Source organism: Podarcis raffonei, chromosome 3 (assembly GCF_027172205.1).
Source record: "Podarcis raffonei isolate rPodRaf1 chromosome 3, rPodRaf1.pri, whole genome shotgun sequence".
In the NCBI taxonomy this organism is placed as follows: domain Eukaryota; kingdom Metazoa; phylum Chordata; class Lepidosauria; order Squamata; family Lacertidae; genus Podarcis; species Podarcis raffonei.
This window is the reverse complement of record NC_070604.1, coordinates 122,997,328-123,014,653: the sequence shown is the minus strand read 5'-3', so window position 1 is coordinate 123,014,653 and position 17,326 is coordinate 122,997,328. Positions and strand designations below refer to the sequence as shown.

Genomic DNA, 17,326 nt, shown 5'->3' with positions numbered 1-17,326 from the left:
CGTGATTCATTATTCTTATCCCCCTACAGGTACAATTCCCAGAGTTCCCTGTGAATGATTCATTGCTAAAGCACTCTTTTGGCCACATTCACACCATATCTTTAAAGCACTATTTAGTTTATAAAAACTGCTTGATTTAAAATGAGAAAAAGACCACAAAGTGGTTTAAAAAAAAAGATTAAAAAATTATTGACAGAAATTTCAGACTTTTGAAAAGTTAAAATAACGGTAGACCAAACAACAGATTAACTAGATACCATTTTAAACAGTAATAGCTTCTCAGAAAAAATTCTGGGAGCTGTAGTTTTCAGGGCGCCGAGATCCTTATTCCCTCTGCAGAGCTACAATTCTCAGAGCGATGTATGGCTTAACCATCCTTCCTTCTCCACGGCGAACTCTGGAAATTGTAGCTCTGCACGCCTTGAGACAACTACAGTTCCCAGGGTTCTTTGGGGCCAGCCGTGACTGTTTAAAGCGGTTCCATAGCGGCTCTTTGGGCTCTACCATTCAGGACTGCGGGAGGGGGGTCTCGTGTGGGATTGGAGTTCGCTCACTGGCGCGTTCCATCACGTGACAGCCCTCCCTGCACCCAGTCCGAAGGGGTCCAGCCTAGACACAGGGCTACTTAACTTTTGGGGGGAAACTGAGCCCCTTGAGCTTTAGCCGGCGCAGGGTCCCCCAAGAGGCCATGCCTCAAATTGGGGGCTCCAAACGGTGTGCCCCCCTCTCAGAAACGAACTGGGCTCCATGGGCTCTTCTTATGGTGCTTCCAAGGCCAGGGGCAGTCTATCTGGGTTCCTAGCTTCCATGGGGTATTTGGCCGCTGTATTTGGCCATTCACCGTATTTTTCGCCCCATAAGACGCATCTGACCATAAGACGCACCTAGTTTTTAGAGGAGGAAAGGGGGAAAGCCCCCCCTTTTTTTGAGGATCAGCTCACAGTTGTTGAGCTTGCTTTGCAAAGGAAAAAAATCCTGTTTTTATGGGGTTCAACTCTGCAGCTTCTTTAGGAAAGGAAAGGGAGCCATTTCTACAGTTTCCAGACAGATAATCTAATCAGACAGTCCCATGTCGCTGGGGAAAAAAACAGCCTCCGTCTGCAGAACATTCAAAAATGGAGGCCTGGGCAAGCAGCCAGAACGGGAGCCAGAGATCGACCACACATCCGCTCCATAAGACGCACAGACATTTCCCCTTACTTTTTAGGAGGAAAAGGGTGCGTCTTATGGAGCGAAAAATACGGTAGTTCTTCCGCAACAAATAAATTTCTCTTTTCCCCTTCTCTCTCCCCCCCTTCCAACAGGGAGTAGCTTTGCCTCCCCCCCACCCCGCCTGCCCCCCCGGATCTCAGGCCACGACAAGGGAGAGAGAGAGAAGCCATAGCCTTCTGCCGTTCCTGCTGCCAATGCTCTCTTAGCACGCCTCCGAGGACCTTCGTCCGCCAAGCGCTGTCCGTCTGTCTTAGTAGTTTACACTGTACCGCCTGCCCTGTTTTTGCTGCTGGGTCTTTGCTGATCCGAACCTGAAATAAAAGATTATATTAGGCCCAATGCTCTGGGACGTATTGGTGCTGTGTGTGTTTCCTATAGGTTTGGTTTTTCTAGAGGAGAAACCTTAGGAACAACTTTCTGAGACTTAAGAGCCGTTGGACTCCCTCTGAAAACGAACTTTCCTCCCCTGCAGGTTTTTAAACAGAGGTCCGGTGGCTGACTGCTGGGGTTCATTAGCTGCGATTTTTGCATTGCGGAGGGTTGGGATAGATGACCGCTGAGGGTCCCTTCCAAGCCTATAGTTCTATGAGTTGGGTCCTTGGCGCTTGTGTACTTAATGTGCATGTGTACTACCGCCTTGCAAAATGTGCCTGCCTTTGTAGCTTAGCCCTTAACACACTTTTAATATACAGTGGTACCTTGGTTCTCAAACTTAATCCGTTCCGGAAATTCCGTTCCAAAACCAAAGCGTTCCAAAACCAAGGTGCGCTTTCCCGTAGAAAGTAATGCAAAATGGATTAATCTGTTCCAGACTTTTAAAAAACAACCCTAAAGCAGACATTGAACATGAATTTTACTATCCAACAAGACCATTGATCCATGAAATGAAAGCGTTAAACAGTGTACTGCAGTCACACAATCAATCAGTAGCTGAACTGGGTTCCACACAGTCACAAAAAAATAAGAGCCGCAAAAAACAAAAATGCAAAATAAATTACAAAAAGAGATGGACCTCAGCGTAACACTCAAAATGGAGCACATTCGGCTTTCAAAAAAAGTTCACAAACCGGAACACTTACTTCCAGGTTTGCAGTGTTTGGGTTCCAAGTTGTTTGAGTACCAAAGTGTTAGAGAACCAAGGTACCACTGTATAGAGACAAACAACAAAGTTCACTAAATAAAATTTCATGGTCTCTGCCTGCAAGCATGCCATAACTATAAAGCGCCTTTCCCCCCACTAGATTCCACGGAGGGAAAATATGCTTTAAATGTATGGCGTGTCCGTAACCCAGTACTCAGTTTGCTCTTCCTCAGGCTGAAAAGTCACTCACAGTTCTGAAAATTATTTTAGGACGCAGCGCTGACAATACAAATTCGCAGCACCCATAGGCCGATATCACAGGTCTCTGTTAAAAAGGGTCGTCCGCAGGCTGGATTTTGTAGGAAACAAAAATGTAGTCAGTGGCTCAGTAGCCCAATTTATTCGCTTTATTTCCATATTTCACACTGGGAACACAACAGTTGCTAACACAGGTGCATGAGCAGACCCGAATTTGCCTTCTCTGTCTCCCACACCACCCCTGAAGTGTAGTTCTAATTTTACGCCTTTGTCTCAGAGGCTTAGAAAGCCGAAAGACCCCCGTCACCAATGCAAATCCAGCCATGCAAACACATACAAGCAGAAGCCTAGAGAGGGAGCTCAGGTCTCCGTCGTCAATGCAGCAGCACGTTTAGCAACCGCGACAACCTTCACACAGTTGCATGTGCTCCTTGTGTGAAAAGCACATATGCACATGGTCAGACATTTGCAACCAGGCTGCAGATTTTGGATGTCTGGCAGGGAACACGGGTGACCCAAATTTCTCAACCACCACCGTTAGCACTTGAACCCCAATTGCAGTTCTAAAAAAACCCGATTTCAAAATTTAAAACTTTGCACTTCTCTCCTGGAGCAACCACATTCAAGAGCTGTTCCAGCAACGTGATTTTGTAAAGCAGAGTTCCTGCAAAAGGGCAGGCTTTTAGCTTCCTCCAGGTACCATCACGGCTGGAAGTGGGCCGGTGGGTTTTGGAAACTTGAAGGTTTCCAGCCCTGTGCCGAGAGGGAAGAGCTATAGCCCAGTGCTAGGACACTTGCTTGGGCTGCAGAAGGTCCAAGGTAAACTCTCCAGTGTAGAGTTAGATGGACCCGAGGCTCTGACTCTGACAAGACACCTTCTTCCGAGAGCTCTGCACCCATTACCATGACATCCCAGGGTGAGTGGAGGCAGCCTGGAGGTAGCAAGCCAGGCCAGGCCAGTCCGAAAAACGCGCATTGCAGTGAGCACCCTCATTCCCCAAAAACTCGATTTTGCATGCCCACCGCGGTCAACCACCCTAGAGAAGTCGGCGCGCCGGATGTGTGGCTCAGCTCCTCCTCTGCTCCTGGATGGCCTTTGCCACGGACGCCACGGCGGCCTCGTTCATCTCGCAGGCGTAGAATCCATCCTGGATGCTGTAGCAGGCATGCACCGTGCGCACCAGAGCTTCGTGCTGGACCTGCCGCTGGGTGTCCAAGATCTCTTGGGTGCTGCCCTTCGGCTTGTGGTGAAGGACGACCAGGACGGCCTTTCGTATTCCTGGGGTGGGGGGAAATGGAGCAGAAACATTATCATTATCATTGATGTTATTTAATATTATTATTATTATTATTATTATTATTATTATTATTATTATTACAGTGGTACCTCTGGATGCAAATGGGATTCGTTCCGGAGCCCCGTTTGCATCCAGAAGCGAACGCAACTCACGTCTGTGCGTGCACTGGTTGTGATTTGAGCGTCTGCGCATGCGCGAGCGGCGAAACCCGGAAGTAATGCGCTCTGTTACTTCCGGGCCGCCACAGTGCACATCCCGAAAATACGTATCCCGAAGCTACTACAACCTGAGGTATGACTGTATTATTTTTATCATTTTCTTTTTAAAAAAGTTTTTATTTATACTTTTCAAGTTTATACAATTCATTAGTTCTATAATCAATTTAACAAAGTTAAATTGCAAAGTTTGACCCACTCCCCCCCACCTGTAGTTCCTAAAATTAATTTTTTAATATCTACTGCATATCCAAATTCATTTAATTTGCTCATTTAATTATCTACTTTAAATATATACTCTTATAAAACGACAGGTTATTACAACAATCCTGCCAATGTGTTTATCTGTTTGCAATTTATCTGTAAATATTCAATAAACCAATTCCATTCCAAACAAACAACCATTTCAAACATTAAAATGCAGAGTTCTTTCGAACCCTCCTTTCCCCCCTCCGTGGCTTCCATATTGAGATTTAAGTTTACTGCATCGTTTACCCTTATCCATCTATTATATGACCGTAATGACCATAAATAATTCCACGTTACAAGTGTCATTCCATCCCTGCCAAAGATTTTAACTGTTTACAGTGGTCTTTTAAATAAATTACAGTGGACGCTCGGTTTGCGAATGGGATCTGTGCGGGATGCACGTTCACAACCCACAGCGTTGGCAACCTGCATCTGCGCATGCTCGGGTTGCGACCCGGCACTTCTGCGCATGTGCAAAGCGCGATTTAGCGTTTCTGTGCATGTATGACTGCCGAAACCCGGAAGTAACCCGTTCCGCTACTTCTGGGTTTGGGCAGTCCGCAACCAGAAAAAACGCAACCTGAAGCGACTGTAACCCGAGGTATGACTGTACAAAGTGACTCCAGTCTTTAGAAAATACTCGATCTTCCTGGTTTCTTAATACAGTCATACCTCTGGTTGAAGTAGCTTCGGGATAAGTATTTCCGGGTTGCGCGCTGCGGCGACCCAGAAGTAACGGAGCGTGTTACTTCTGGGTTTCGCCGCTCGTGCACGCGCAGACGGTCAAAATGATGTCACGTGCATGCGCAGAAGCGGCGAATCGCGACCTGCTCATACATGGGTTGTGTTCATTTCTGGATGCGAACAGGGCTCCGGAACGGATCCCATTCGCATCCAGAGGTACCACTGCACCTTTTTAAAGCCCATGACATGAGTCTGTCAGCTGGATCAGGCCAGAGGATGCTCACATAGTCTAGCATCCCGTTTCCCCAGTAGCCAACCAGATGCCCTTACTGGGAAGCCCGCAAGGGGGGACGTGAATGCAAGCTGTTTGTCTGCATGGGGCAGAGCGCAGACCTGCTTGCCCTGGAACAGCTACTCACTGTTCAGCGCCGCCAGGGCACAGAGTGTGTCGCTGCCCACGCGGGAGGAGACAGGGCAGAAGAGGAGGAGGAAGCGGTCAGACTTCTCTTCGTAACCCTCCTGCTGGAGGGAGATCCCGTGGCCTGCCAGGAGCTTGGAGACGTCGTTGACAATGTCCTTTTCGCAGCCTCCCGTCTGCCCAGTGGTCCAGACCTGCACGGGGAAGGCTGGGGACAGGAGGAAGCGAAGAAGGGAATGGGGAGAGACAGACCCCTTTCAGTTCATGGCTGGAATCCCACCCCTACTTGGCTACATTATAATTTTTGTTTATTGATTTACAGTGGACGCTCGGGTTGCAAACGTGATCCGTGAGGGATGCACATTCGCAACCCGCAGCATTCGCAACCCGCAGCAGCACGCTTGCGCATGTGTGGGTTGTGATTTGGCACTTCTGCACATGCGCAAAGCACGGTTTAGTGCTTCTGTGCATGTGCGACCGCCCAAACCTGGAAGTAACCTGTTCTGGTACTTCCGGGTTTCGGCGGGTGTGTAACCCGAAAAAACGCAACCTGAAGCGGCTGTAACCCAAGGTATGACCATACAAGTTGAGGGCACCCGATGGGAGTTGTAGTCAAATCATCTTCCCGGCATAATAATAATAATAATAATAATAATAATAATAATATCTGGCTGGGTTTTCCCTGCCACTCTGAGTGGCTTCCAACAGAATATTAAAAGCACGAGAAAACATCAGACATTAAAAACTTCCCTAAACAGGGCTGCTTTCATATGTCTTCTAAAAGTCAAATAGTTGTTTATTTCCTTGGTCATCTGATGGGAGGGTATTCCACTGGGTGGGCGCCACCACCGAGAAGGCCCTCTGCCTGGTTCCCTGTAACTTGGCTTCTCGCAGGGAGGGAACCACCAGAAGGCCCTCAGCGCTGGACCTCAGTGTCCGGGCAGAACGATGGGGGTGGAGACGCTCCTTCAGGTCTACTGGGTCAAGGCCGTTTAGGGCTTTAAAGGCCAGCACCAACACTCTGAATTATGCTCAGAAACCCACTGGGAGCCAATGCAGGTCTTTCAGGACCGGTGTTATGTGGTCTCGGCGGCCGCTCCCAGTCCCCAGTCTGGCTGCCGCATTCTGGATTAGTTGCAGTTTCCGGGTCACCTTCAAAGGTAGCCCCACATAGAGGGCATTGCAGTAGTCCAAGCAGGAGATAACCTGAGCATGCACCACTCTGGCCAGACAGTCCACGGGCAGGGAGGGTCTCATCCTGCATACCAGATGTAGCTGGTAGACAGCTGCCCTGGACACAGAATTGACCTGCACCTCCATGGACAGCTGTGAGTCCAAAATGTCTCCCAGGCTGCGCACCTGGTCCTTCAGGGGCACAGTTACCCCATTCAGGACCAGGGAGTCCTCCACACCTGCCCACCCCGTCCACCCAAAACAGTACCTCTGTTTTGTCAGGATTCAACCTCAATCTGTTGGTCGCCATGCATCCTCCAACCGCCTCCAGGCACTCACACTCAAAATGGCTGCATTTGGGCTGTGCTTACCTGTGAGTGGGGGAGCAGAACTGGCCCAGGAGGAAGAAGCCCATCTCTGGGATCCGGGACTCCTCTGGAGTCTCGCATTCTCTTGACGGAGCCAGTCGTTCTCTTGCACCAGGTGTGACACTCGAATGTCCTTCTCCTCCAGCTCCTGCTGAAGCTCCCCGTTCTTTCCCAGTAGCTCGGACACCAGTTTTTCCTGGTCCTCCAACTTCTCCTGGACTTGTTGCTTCTCCTTCAGTAGACGGGACACTTTCTCTTTCTGCTCCTGCAGCTGCCGGTTCTCTTCCAGCCCACGGGCCGTTTTCTCTTCCTGGCTGCTCTGAAGCTGCCGATTTCTCTCCTGCAGCTGGAAAACGAGCTCCTTTTCCTCGCTCAGCTGCTGACGGAGCCGCTGGATGGCTTCCAGCAGGTTGGGCTTTGCGGCTGGCCGGCTGCTTCCCAGGGGCTGATCGTTGGCCAACAGCTGGGCAGCGATTCGGACAATCACCTCCTGAGCCTGGAGGAATTCGGAGGCCAAGGGGTGCAAGGAACCCCTCAAAGTCTGCAAAAGAGGGAAGGTCCCAGGCTGTCAAGGCGAGGTGCGGCAAGCCCAGAGCCCTGTGGGAAACTCCTTGAGCTACATAACAGGCCTTGTAAGAGGAGCCTTGGAGGTGGAACTGACTCCAACTGCACAAAGCTGAGGTTGCTGAACACTTGGGCTGTTTGGGGGCTTTTATTGTTTATGACCAATTAATTAAATGAAAGAGTTTTAATTGGGTTTTGAAAAAGAAGAAAATGATGCAGTTAACTTTTCCTGTTTTGAATGTCATCAGGATATTATTCCTGTACTGCAGGGGGTTGGACTAGATGCCCCCGGGGTCCCTTCCAACACTACAAGACTATGATGCCTCTCAGTTACTTGCCTGTAGCTGTGACTCCAGAGAGACCGCCTCTGTCTGACTTGATGCTCCGTTTGCCGTGGTGCAACTCTCTGCTGTGTCTTGAACCTGGTCCTGTGAATAGAAATAAATAATAATAATAATAATAATAATAACAATAATAATAATAAAAACAACAAACAACTTTTTAAATTTATATCCCGCCCTCCCCAGTGGAAGCCGGGCTCAGAGCGGCTAACAACAATAAAATCAATTTGTTCTAAAATCAGTTCAAAATCAAATTAATGGCAACCACTGAGCTAGAGTTCTGTGAGGATCACAGAAGGAGGGGGTCAGGCTGTGCCCTGGCCAAAGGCCTGGTGGAACAGCTCCGTCTTGCAGGCCCTGCGGAAAGATGTCAAGTCCCGCAGGGCTCTAGTCTCTTGGGACAGAGTGTTCCACCAGATCGGAGCCACAGCCGAAAAAGCCCTGGCTCTGCTTGAGGCCAGCCTAACCTCTCTGTGGCCGGGACCTCCAAGATGTTTTATTTGAAGACTGTAAGGTCCTCCGTGGGACATACCAGGAGAGGCGGTCCCGTAGGTACGAGGGTCCTAGGCCATATAGGGCTTTAAAGGTTAAAACCAGAACCTTAAACCTGATCCTGTACTCCACCGGGAGCCAGTGCAGCTGGTATAACACCGGGTGAATGTGATCTCGCAGCGAAGACCCCGTAAGGAGCCTCACTGCAGCATTCTGCACCCGCTGGAGTTTCTGGGTCAGTCTTAAGGGCAGCCCCACGTAGAGCAAGTTACAATAATCCAGTCTGGAGGTGACCGTCGTGTGGATCACAGTGGCTAGGTCAGGGCGAGAGAGGTAAGGAGCCAACTGCTTAGCTTGGCGGAGATGAAAAAATGCCGCCTTTGTTATAACTGCAATCTGCGCCTCCATGGAAAGGGAGGTGTCAAAGATTACACCCAAACTCTTAATGGACGGTGCTGGTACTAATTGCGCCCCCGCAAGAGATGGGAGTTGCCCCCCCCAATCCCATATCGTCCTGTCCCAGCCAGAGGACCTCTGTCTTCAAAGGATTTAACTTCAACCGGCTCCCACATAACCATCCAGCCACAGCTTCCAAGCATCTGATCAGTGTGTCTGGGGCCGAGTCAGGATGGCCGTCCATCAACAGATAGAGTTGGGTGTCATCGGCATACTGATGGCAGCCCAGCCCAAAACTCCGGACAGGTGAGCCCAAACAGGTTCATGCTGCTTTTAAGAGTCTCATCACTGTTTGTTGGGCTCCAGATCTTATTACTCTCGACCACCAGCCATGCTCCCTGGGGCTGTGGGAGCATAGCTGTCAACTTACAGATTTGAAAATAAGGAACCAGCAGCCTCGAAAATAAGGGATCAGCAGCCAAAATAGGGGATCACAGGTCCCAAAGTAAAGAGCTCAGATAATAGCAACAGTTCTGCTACTCCTCATTGCCAAAGTTGCGCTTTGTGCGTGGAGGGAAAGGGGCGGGTTTAACCCTTTGCGTGGAAGCCTGCTCTCATTTCATTTTAAAGCACATAAATATATATCAGTCACCCCCACCTCCTCGCAGTCTCCGCTTTTCTTTTCCTGATGGGAGCAGAGAAGAGAGAGACCCTGTCTGGGCAGAGGCGAGGTCATGTGGCGGGGAGCTGCGCTCACCTCTTGCGAAAGAGAGGGGGCGGCAGAGGGTCTCTCTCTGATGCGTCACACCGCCGCCAAGCTCCCAGAGTGCGCATGGGCGCGCACCCCAACACAGTTGGAGCCTCCCTCCTCCCTGGCCGGCAGGGAGGGAGGGAGAGGAGCTGCTTCTTTTGAAACCCGGGAAATTTAAGGGACATTATCAATCCGGGACAGCAGCAGGACATGGCGCTGGGATAAGGGACTTTCCCACCAAATTAGGGACGCTTGACAGCTATGTGTGGGAGCCTCCTAAGATGGTTTGCTGGCACCTTGTGTGCCTCCTTCTGGCACTCCTGCAGCCAAGCAGGTGTCAAATGTCTTGCTGTGCTTTCCTTTGAAACCCCTAAGCTAGGCCAAGAACCCCAAGAAGTCTTGCCACCTGGAAAGCCCAGGACCTTTATGCAGGCTTGCACCCCAGGGTGGTCGCTTTGGCACTGCAAACACAGTGCTTTGACTTCACCCCTGGAGGAACACTCCATTGTCCCTCGAGACAGAGACGGATGCCAGCAACAACCCTCCATCTTTGATGATTAATATAATCACCATTGCTACCTTATTGGTTTCTCACCTGCCCTTCAGCACGAGGTTCCCATGGCAAATTGCAATGATATAAAAGCACAATTTTGGAAAAAATGAACTTAATGAACTTCCCATCAGTAGCTTAAGAAGATGACTCTGTTACTTGCCTGCGGCTCTGACTCCAGAGAGTCTTTTTCTGCCTGACTCGATGTTTGCTTTGACGGTGAACCACCTCTGCTCTCTGCCTCACCTCGCTCCCGGCGCCCCTTAAAAACAGCACAAACAGGCATCGCTGAACTTCATCGCCCATGAGAATTGGCCATTCTGTCCAGGGCTGATGGGAGTTATAGCGTGAGACACCGGGAGGGCGCCAGGTTGTACTATACTATTGCGTCGGGCAATCAGCCTTCCTGCCCCGGGCTTTGTTTCCCCCACATGCAACAACAGAGTAATAATAGAAACAATGACCAGTAATAGCAGCAAAACTTCTCACATTTTGTTGGGAGTTTTTGCTGTTGTTACTGATATTGACTTTTTGTATCTTTATTTTTAGGTGGAAATTGTTCAGTTTGGCTATGTAGTTTTTAAAGTGTTTTATTTTTATGACTACTTTGCTTTGCTTGCAATTATGTAAATCTTTTCATATTGTAAGCCGCCTTGACCATTGTTTTAACTCTGGAAAGGCGGCGTACAAAGAAAAAATGATGATGATGATGACATTGCTGCATTGCAGTGGGGCTGGACTAGATGCCCCTTTGAGGTCCCTTCCAACTTTGCAATCCTGCGATTCCAAGGAGGCAAGTGACATGAGGAATAATAGAATCGTAGCATTGGATGGGACTCCCCCAGGTCATCCAGTCCAACCCCCTCAAAGGCAGGAATCTCAACTTAAGCATCCATGACAACGAAGCAGCACAAAGACCCCCATTGAGGGGGTGCCTGGAAGTTAAAACCAGCCCCGGGGTTTCCTAGCGTTGATTTTAGGACTTGCCTGCACCTCTGACTGTGGAGGGTTGGTTTTCGTCTGGCTTGAGGTTCCTCCCATTGATGAATAATAGCGGCTGTTCGATTTCGAAGGCTGTAGACACGAGAAGAAGCCTCTTAAAAGCAGAACGAACATAAAGCAAGCAAGAGAGAAGACCAGCCTCACTCAGGAGACAATAGCCACGCACTGGGAATGCTGCCTTGGAAGAGAATCGAAGGGAACCCAGTGGTCATCTAGTCCAACCCCCTGCAAGGCAGGAGTCTCAACTTGAGTCTCAACCTGGAAGCACACTCCATTGTCCCTCGATACAGAGATGGATGCCAGCAACAACCCTCCATCTTTGATGATTAATATAATCACCATTGCTACCTTATTGGTTTCTCACCTGCCCCTCGGCACGAGGTTCCCATGGCAAATTGCAATGATATAAAAGCACAATATTGGAAAAAATGAACTTAATGAACTTCCCATCAGTAGCTTAAGAAGATGACTCTGTTACTTGCCTGCGGCTCTGACTCCAGAGAGCCTTTTTCTGCCCAACTGGATGTTCGCTTTGACGGTGGACCACTTCTGCTCTCTGCCTCACCTTGCGAACACAGAGGGTGCCCCTTAAAGACAGCACAAACAGGTATCGCTTAACTTCATCACCCATGAGCATCGGCCATGCTGTCCAGGGCTGATGGGAGTTATAGCGTGAGACGCCGGGAGAGCGCCAGGTTGTACTATACTATTGCATCGGGTAATAATAATAATAATAATAATAATAATAATAATAATAATAAATTTATACCCCACCCATCTGGCTGGGCTTCCCCAGCCGCTCTGGGCAGCTTTCAACAAAATATTAAAATACAGTAATGCATCAAACATTAAAAGCTTCCCTAAACAGGGCTGCCTTCAGATGCTGTCTAAAAGTCTGGTAGTTGTTGTTCTCTTTGACATCTGGTGGCGTTCCACAGGGTGGGTGCCACGACCGAGAAGGCTCTCTGCCTGGTTCCCTGTAACTTGGCTTCTTGCAGTGAGGGAACCGCCAGAAGGCCCTCAGAGCTGGACCTCAGTGTCCGGGCAGAACGATGGGGGTGGAGACGCTCCTTCAGGTCTACTGGGCCGAGGCCGTTTAGGGCTTTCAAGGTCAGCACCAACACTTTGAATTGTGCTCGGAAACGTACTGGGAGCCAATGTAGGTCTTTCTGACCGGTGTTATATGGTCTCAGTGGCTGCTCCCAGTCACCAGTCTAGCTGCCGCATTCTGGATTAGTTGTAGTTTCCAGGTCACTTTCAAAGGTAGCCCCACATAGAGCGCATTGCAGTAGTCCAAGCGGGAGATAACCTGAGCATGCACCATTCTGGCGAGACAGTCTGTGGGCAGGGAGGGTCTCATCCTGTGTACCAGATGGAGCTGCCTTCCTGCCCTGGGCTTCGTTTCCCCCACATGCAACAGCAGAGTAATAATAGCAATAATGACCTGTAATAGCAGCAAAGCTTCTCACATTTTGTTGGGAGTTTTTGCTGTTGTTACTGATACTGACTTCTTGTATCTTTACTTTTAGGTGGAAATTATTCAGTTTGGTTATGCAGTTTTTAATGTGTTTTGTTTATTTTTGTGACTACTTTGCTTTGCTTGCAATTATGTAAATCTTTTCATATTGTAAGCTGCCTTGACCATTGTTTTAACTCTGGAAAGGCGGCGTACAAAGAAAAAATGATGATGATGATGACATTGCTGCATTGCAGTGGGGCTGGACTAGATGCCCCTTTGAGGTCCCTTCCAACTTTGCAATCCTGCGATTCCAAGGAGGCAAGTGACATGAGGAATAATAGAATCGTAGCGTTGGATGGGACCCTCGGGTCATCTAGTCCAAACCCCTCAAAGGCAGGAATCTCAACTTAAGCATCCATGACAACGAAGCAGCACAAAGACCCCCATTGAGGGGGTGCCTGGAAGTTAAAACCAGCCCCGGGGTTTCCTAGCGTTGATTTTAGGACTTGCCTGCACCTCTGACTGTGGAGGGTTGGTTTTCGTCTGGCTTGAGGTTCCTCCCATTGATGAATAATAGCGGCTGTTCGATTTCGAAGGCTGTAGACACGAGAAGAAGCCTCTTAAAAGCAGAACGAACATAAAGCAAGCAAGAGAGAAGACCAGCCTCACTCAGGAGACAATAGCCACGCACTGGGAATGCTGCCTTGGAAGAGAATCGAAGGGAACCCAGTGGTCATCTAGTCCAACCCCCTGCAAGGCAGGAGTCTCAACTTGAGTCTCAACCTGGAAGCACACTCCATTGTCCCTCGATACAGAGATGGATGCCAGCAACAACCCTCCATCTTTGATGATTAATATAATCACCATTGCTACCTTATTGGTTTCTCACCTGCCCCTCGGCACGAGGTTCCCATGGCAAATTGCAATGATATAAAAGCACAATATTGGAAAAAATGAACTTAATGAACTTCCCATCAGTAGCTTAAGAAGATGACTCTGTTACTTGCCTGCGGCTCTGAGTCCAGAGAGCCTTTTTCTGCCCAACTGGATGTTCGCTTTGACGGTGGACCACTTCTGCTCTCTGCCTCACCTTGCGAACACAGAGGGTGCCCCTTAAAGACAGCACAAACAGGTATCGCTTAACTTCATCACCCATGAGCATCGGCCATGCTGTCCAGGGCTGATGGGAGTTATAGCGTGAGACGCCGGGAGAGCGCCAGGTTGTACTATACTATTGCATCGGGTAATAATAATAATAATAATAATAATAATAATAATAATAATAATAATAAATTTATACCCCACCCATCTGGCTGGGCTTCCCCAGCCGCTCTGGGCAGCTTTCAACAAAATATTAAAATACAGTAATGCATCAAACATTAAAAGCTTCCCTAAACAGGGCTGTCTTCAGATGTCTCCTAAAAGTTTGGTAGTTGTTTTTCTCTTTGACATCTGATGGGAGGGCGTTCCACAGGGTGGGTGCCACCACCGAGAAGGCCCTCTGCCTGGTTCCCTGTAACTTGGCTTCTCGCAGTGAGGGAACCACCAGAAGGCCCTCAGAGCTGGACCTCAGTGTCTGGGCAGAACGATGGGGGTGGAGACGCTCCTTCAGGTCTACTGGGCCGAGGCCGTTTAGGGCTTTCAAGGTCAGCACCAACACTTTGAATTGTGCTCGGAAACGTACTGGGAGCCAATGTAGGTCTTTCTGGCCGGTGTTATATGGTCTCAGTGGCTGCTCCCAGTCACCAGTCTAGCTGCCGCATTCTGGATTAGTTGTAGTTTCCAGGTCACTTTCAAAGGTAGCCCCACATAGAGCGCATTGCAGTAGTCCAAGCGGGAGATAACCTGAGCATGCACCATTCTGGCGAGACAGTCTGTGGGCAGGGAGGGTCTCATCCTGTGTACCAGATGGAGCTGCCTTCCTGCCCTGGGCTTCGTTTCCCCCACATGCAACAGCAGAGTAATAATAGCAATAATGACCTGTAATAGCAGCAAAGCTTCTCACATTTTGTTGGGAGTTTTTGCTGTTGTTACTGATACTGACTTCTTGTATCTTTACTTTTAGGTGGAAATTATTCAGTTTGGTTATGCAGTTTTTAATGTGTTTTGTTTATTTTTGTGACTACTTTGCTTTGCTTGCAATTATGTAAATCTTTTCATATTGTAAGCTGCCTTGACCATTGTTTTAACTCTGGAAAGGCGGCGTACAAAGAAAAAATGATGATGATGATGACATTGCTGCATTGCAGTGGGGCTGGACTAGATGCCCCTTTGAGGTCCCTTCCAACTTTGCAATCCTGCGATTCCAAGGAGGCAAGTGACATGAGGAATAATAGAATCGTAGCGTTGGATGGGACCCTCGGGTCATCTAGTCCAAACCCCTAAAAGGCAGGAATCTCAACTTAAGCATCCATGACAACGAAGCAGCCCAAAGACCCCCATTGAGGGGGTGCCTGGAAGTTAAAACCAGCCCCGGGGTTTCCTGGCGTTGATTTTAGGACTTGCCTGCACCTCTGACTGTGGAGGGTTGGTTTTCGTCTGGCTTGAGGTTCCTCCCATTGGTGAATAATAGCGGCTGTTCGATTTTGAAGGCTGTAGACACGAGAAGAAGCCTCTTAAAAGCAGAACGAACATAAAGCAAGCAAGAGAGAAGACTCACTAAGGAGACAATAGCCACGCACTGGGAACGCTGCCTTGGAAGAGAATCGAAGGGAACCCAGTGGTCATCTAGTTCAGCCCCCTGCAAGGCAGGAGTCTCAACTTGAGTCTCAACCTGGAAGCACACTCCATTGTCCCTCGATACAGAGACGGATGCCAGCAACAACCCCTCCATCTTTGATGATTAATATAATCACCATTGCTATCTTATTGGTTTCTCACCTGCCCCTCGGCATGAGGTTCCCATGGCAAATTGCAATGATATAAAAGCACAATATTGGAAAAAATGAACTTAATGAACTTCCCATCAGTAGCTTAAGAAGATGACTCTGTTACTTGCCTGTGGCTCTGAGTCCAGAGAGCCTTTTTCTGCCCAACTGGATGTTCGCTTTGACGGTGAACCACTTCTGCTCTCTGCCACACCTTGCGAACACAGAGGGTGCCCCTTAAAGACAGCACAAACAGGTATCGCTTAACTTCATCACCCATGAGCATCGGCCATGCTGTCCAGGGCTGATGGGAGTTATAGCGTGAGATGCCGGGAGAGCGCCAGGTTGTACTATACTATTGCATCGGGTAATAAATAATAATAATAATAATAATAATAATAATAATAATAATAATAATAAATTTATACCCCAACCATCTGGCTGGGCTTCCCCAGCCGCTCTGGGCAGCTTTCAACAAAATATTAAAATACAGTAATGCATCAAACATTAAAAGCTTCCCTAAACAGGGCTGCCTTCAGATGCTGTCTAAAAGTCTGGTAGTTGTTGTTCTCTTTGACATCTGGTGGCGTTCCACAGGGTGGGTGCCACGACCGAGAAGGCTCTCTGCCTGGTTCCCTGTAACTTGGCTTCTTGCAGTGAGGGAACCGCCAGAAGGCCCTCAGAGCTGGACCTCAGTGTCCGGGCAGAACGATGGGGGTGGAGACGCTCCTTCAGGTCTACTGGGCCGAGGCCGTTTAGGGCTTTCAAGGTCAGCACCAACACTTTGAATTGTGCTCGGAAACGTACTGGGAGCCAATGTAGGTCTTTCTGACCGGTGTTATATGGTCTCAGTGGCTGTTCCCAGTCACCAGTCTAGCTGCCGCATTCTGGATTAGTTGTAGTTTCCAGGTCACTTTCAAAGGTAGCCCCACATAGAGCGCATTGCAGTAGTCCAAGCGGGAGATAACCTGAGCATGCACCATTCTGGCGAGACAGTCTGTGGGCAGGGAGGGTCTCATCCTGTGTACCAGATGGAGCTGCCTTCCTGCCCTGGGCTTCGTTTCCCCCACATGCAACAACAGAGTAATAATAGCAATAATGACCTGTAATAGCAGCAAAGCTTCTCACATTTTGTTGGGAGTTTTTGCTGTTGTTACTGATATTGACTTTTTGTATCTTTATTTTTAGGTGGAAATTGTTCAGTTTGGCTATGTAGTTTTTAAAGTGTTTTATTTTTATGACTACTTTGCTTTGCTTGCAATTATGTAAATCTTTTCATTTTGTAAGCCGCCTTGACCATTGTTTTAACTCTGGAAAGGCGGCATACAAAGAAAAAATGATGATGATGACGACATTGCTGCATTGCAGTGGGGCTGGACTAGATGCCCCTTTGAGGTCCCTTCCAACTTTGCAATCCTGCGATTCCAAGGAGGCAAGTGAAATGAGGAATAATAGAATCGTAGCATTGGATGGGACCCTCGGGTCATCTAGTCCAAACCCCTAAAAGGCAGGAATCTCAACTTAAGCATCCATGACAACGAAGCAGCACAAAGACCCCCATTGAGGGGGTGCCTGGAAGTTAAAACCAGCCCCGGGGTTTCCTGGCGTTGATTTTAGGACTTGCCTGCACCTCTGACTGTGGAGGGTTGGTTTTCGTCTGGCTTGAGGTTCCTCCCATTGGTGAATAATAGCGGCTGTTCGATTTCGAAGGCTGTAGACACGAGAAGAAGCCTCTTAAAAGCAGAACGAACATAAAGCAAGCAAGAGAGAAGACCAGCCTCACTAAGGAGACAATAGCCACGCACTGGGAATGCTGCCTTGGAAGAGAGTCAAAGGGAACCCAGTGGTCATCTAGTCCAACCCCCTGCAAGGCAGGAGTCTCAACTTGCTCATACATGAGCCCTGCAGGTGGATTAAAGAGCCACAGGGAGCCCACGTCGCACAGCAT

General features: G+C 48.8%; 2 protein-coding genes across 3 annotated transcripts in view; one reads left to right on the top strand and one right to left on the bottom strand.

Annotated features, from left to right (window-relative positions):
* CLU (clusterin) overlaps positions 1-1,551 on the top strand; it is a 34,911-nt gene extending 33,360 nt beyond the window's left edge. For both annotated transcript variants that reach the window (XM_053383876.1, XM_053383877.1), the window contains exon 9: positions 1,305-1,551. In XM_053383876.1, the coding sequence (XP_053239851.1) occupies positions 1,305-1,311 (7 nt within the window). In that variant the 3' untranslated portion in view covers positions 1,312-1,551. The remainder of the gene's footprint in view (positions 1-1,304) is intronic.
* Positions 1,552-3,386: 1,835 nt separating this feature from the next.
* Positions 3,387-11,689, bottom strand: LOC128411602 (uncharacterized). The gene is made up of 4 exons (XM_053384040.1): positions 11,618-11,689; positions 6,960-7,521; positions 5,417-5,623; positions 3,387-3,830 (listed from the first exon to the last, which is right to left on the bottom strand). Exons 1-4 carry the CDS (start codon positions 11,687-11,689, stop codon positions 3,619-3,621), a joined length of 1,053 nt encoding a protein of 350 aa, XP_053240015.1. The 3' UTR covers positions 3,387-3,618.
* Positions 11,690-17,326: the final 5,637 nt, after the last annotated feature.

What these genes read in the sequence shown, in the direction of transcription:
- LOC128411602 (XM_053384040.1), bottom strand. Translation starts at nt 11,689, where the DNA reads ATGCTCATGGGTGATGAAGTTAAGCGATACCTGTTTGTGCTGTCTTTA. An exon ending in GCACCCTCTGTGTTCGCAAG is followed by an intron (nt 7,522 to 11,617) that starts GTGAGGCAGAGA and finishes TCGCCTTGACAG; the next exon opens with CCTGGGACCTTCCCTCTTTT. An exon ending in TGCCCTGGCGGCGCTGAACA is followed by an intron (nt 3,831 to 5,416) that starts GTGAGTAGCTGT and finishes CCCCCACCCCAG; the next exon opens with GAATACGAAAGGCCGTCCTG.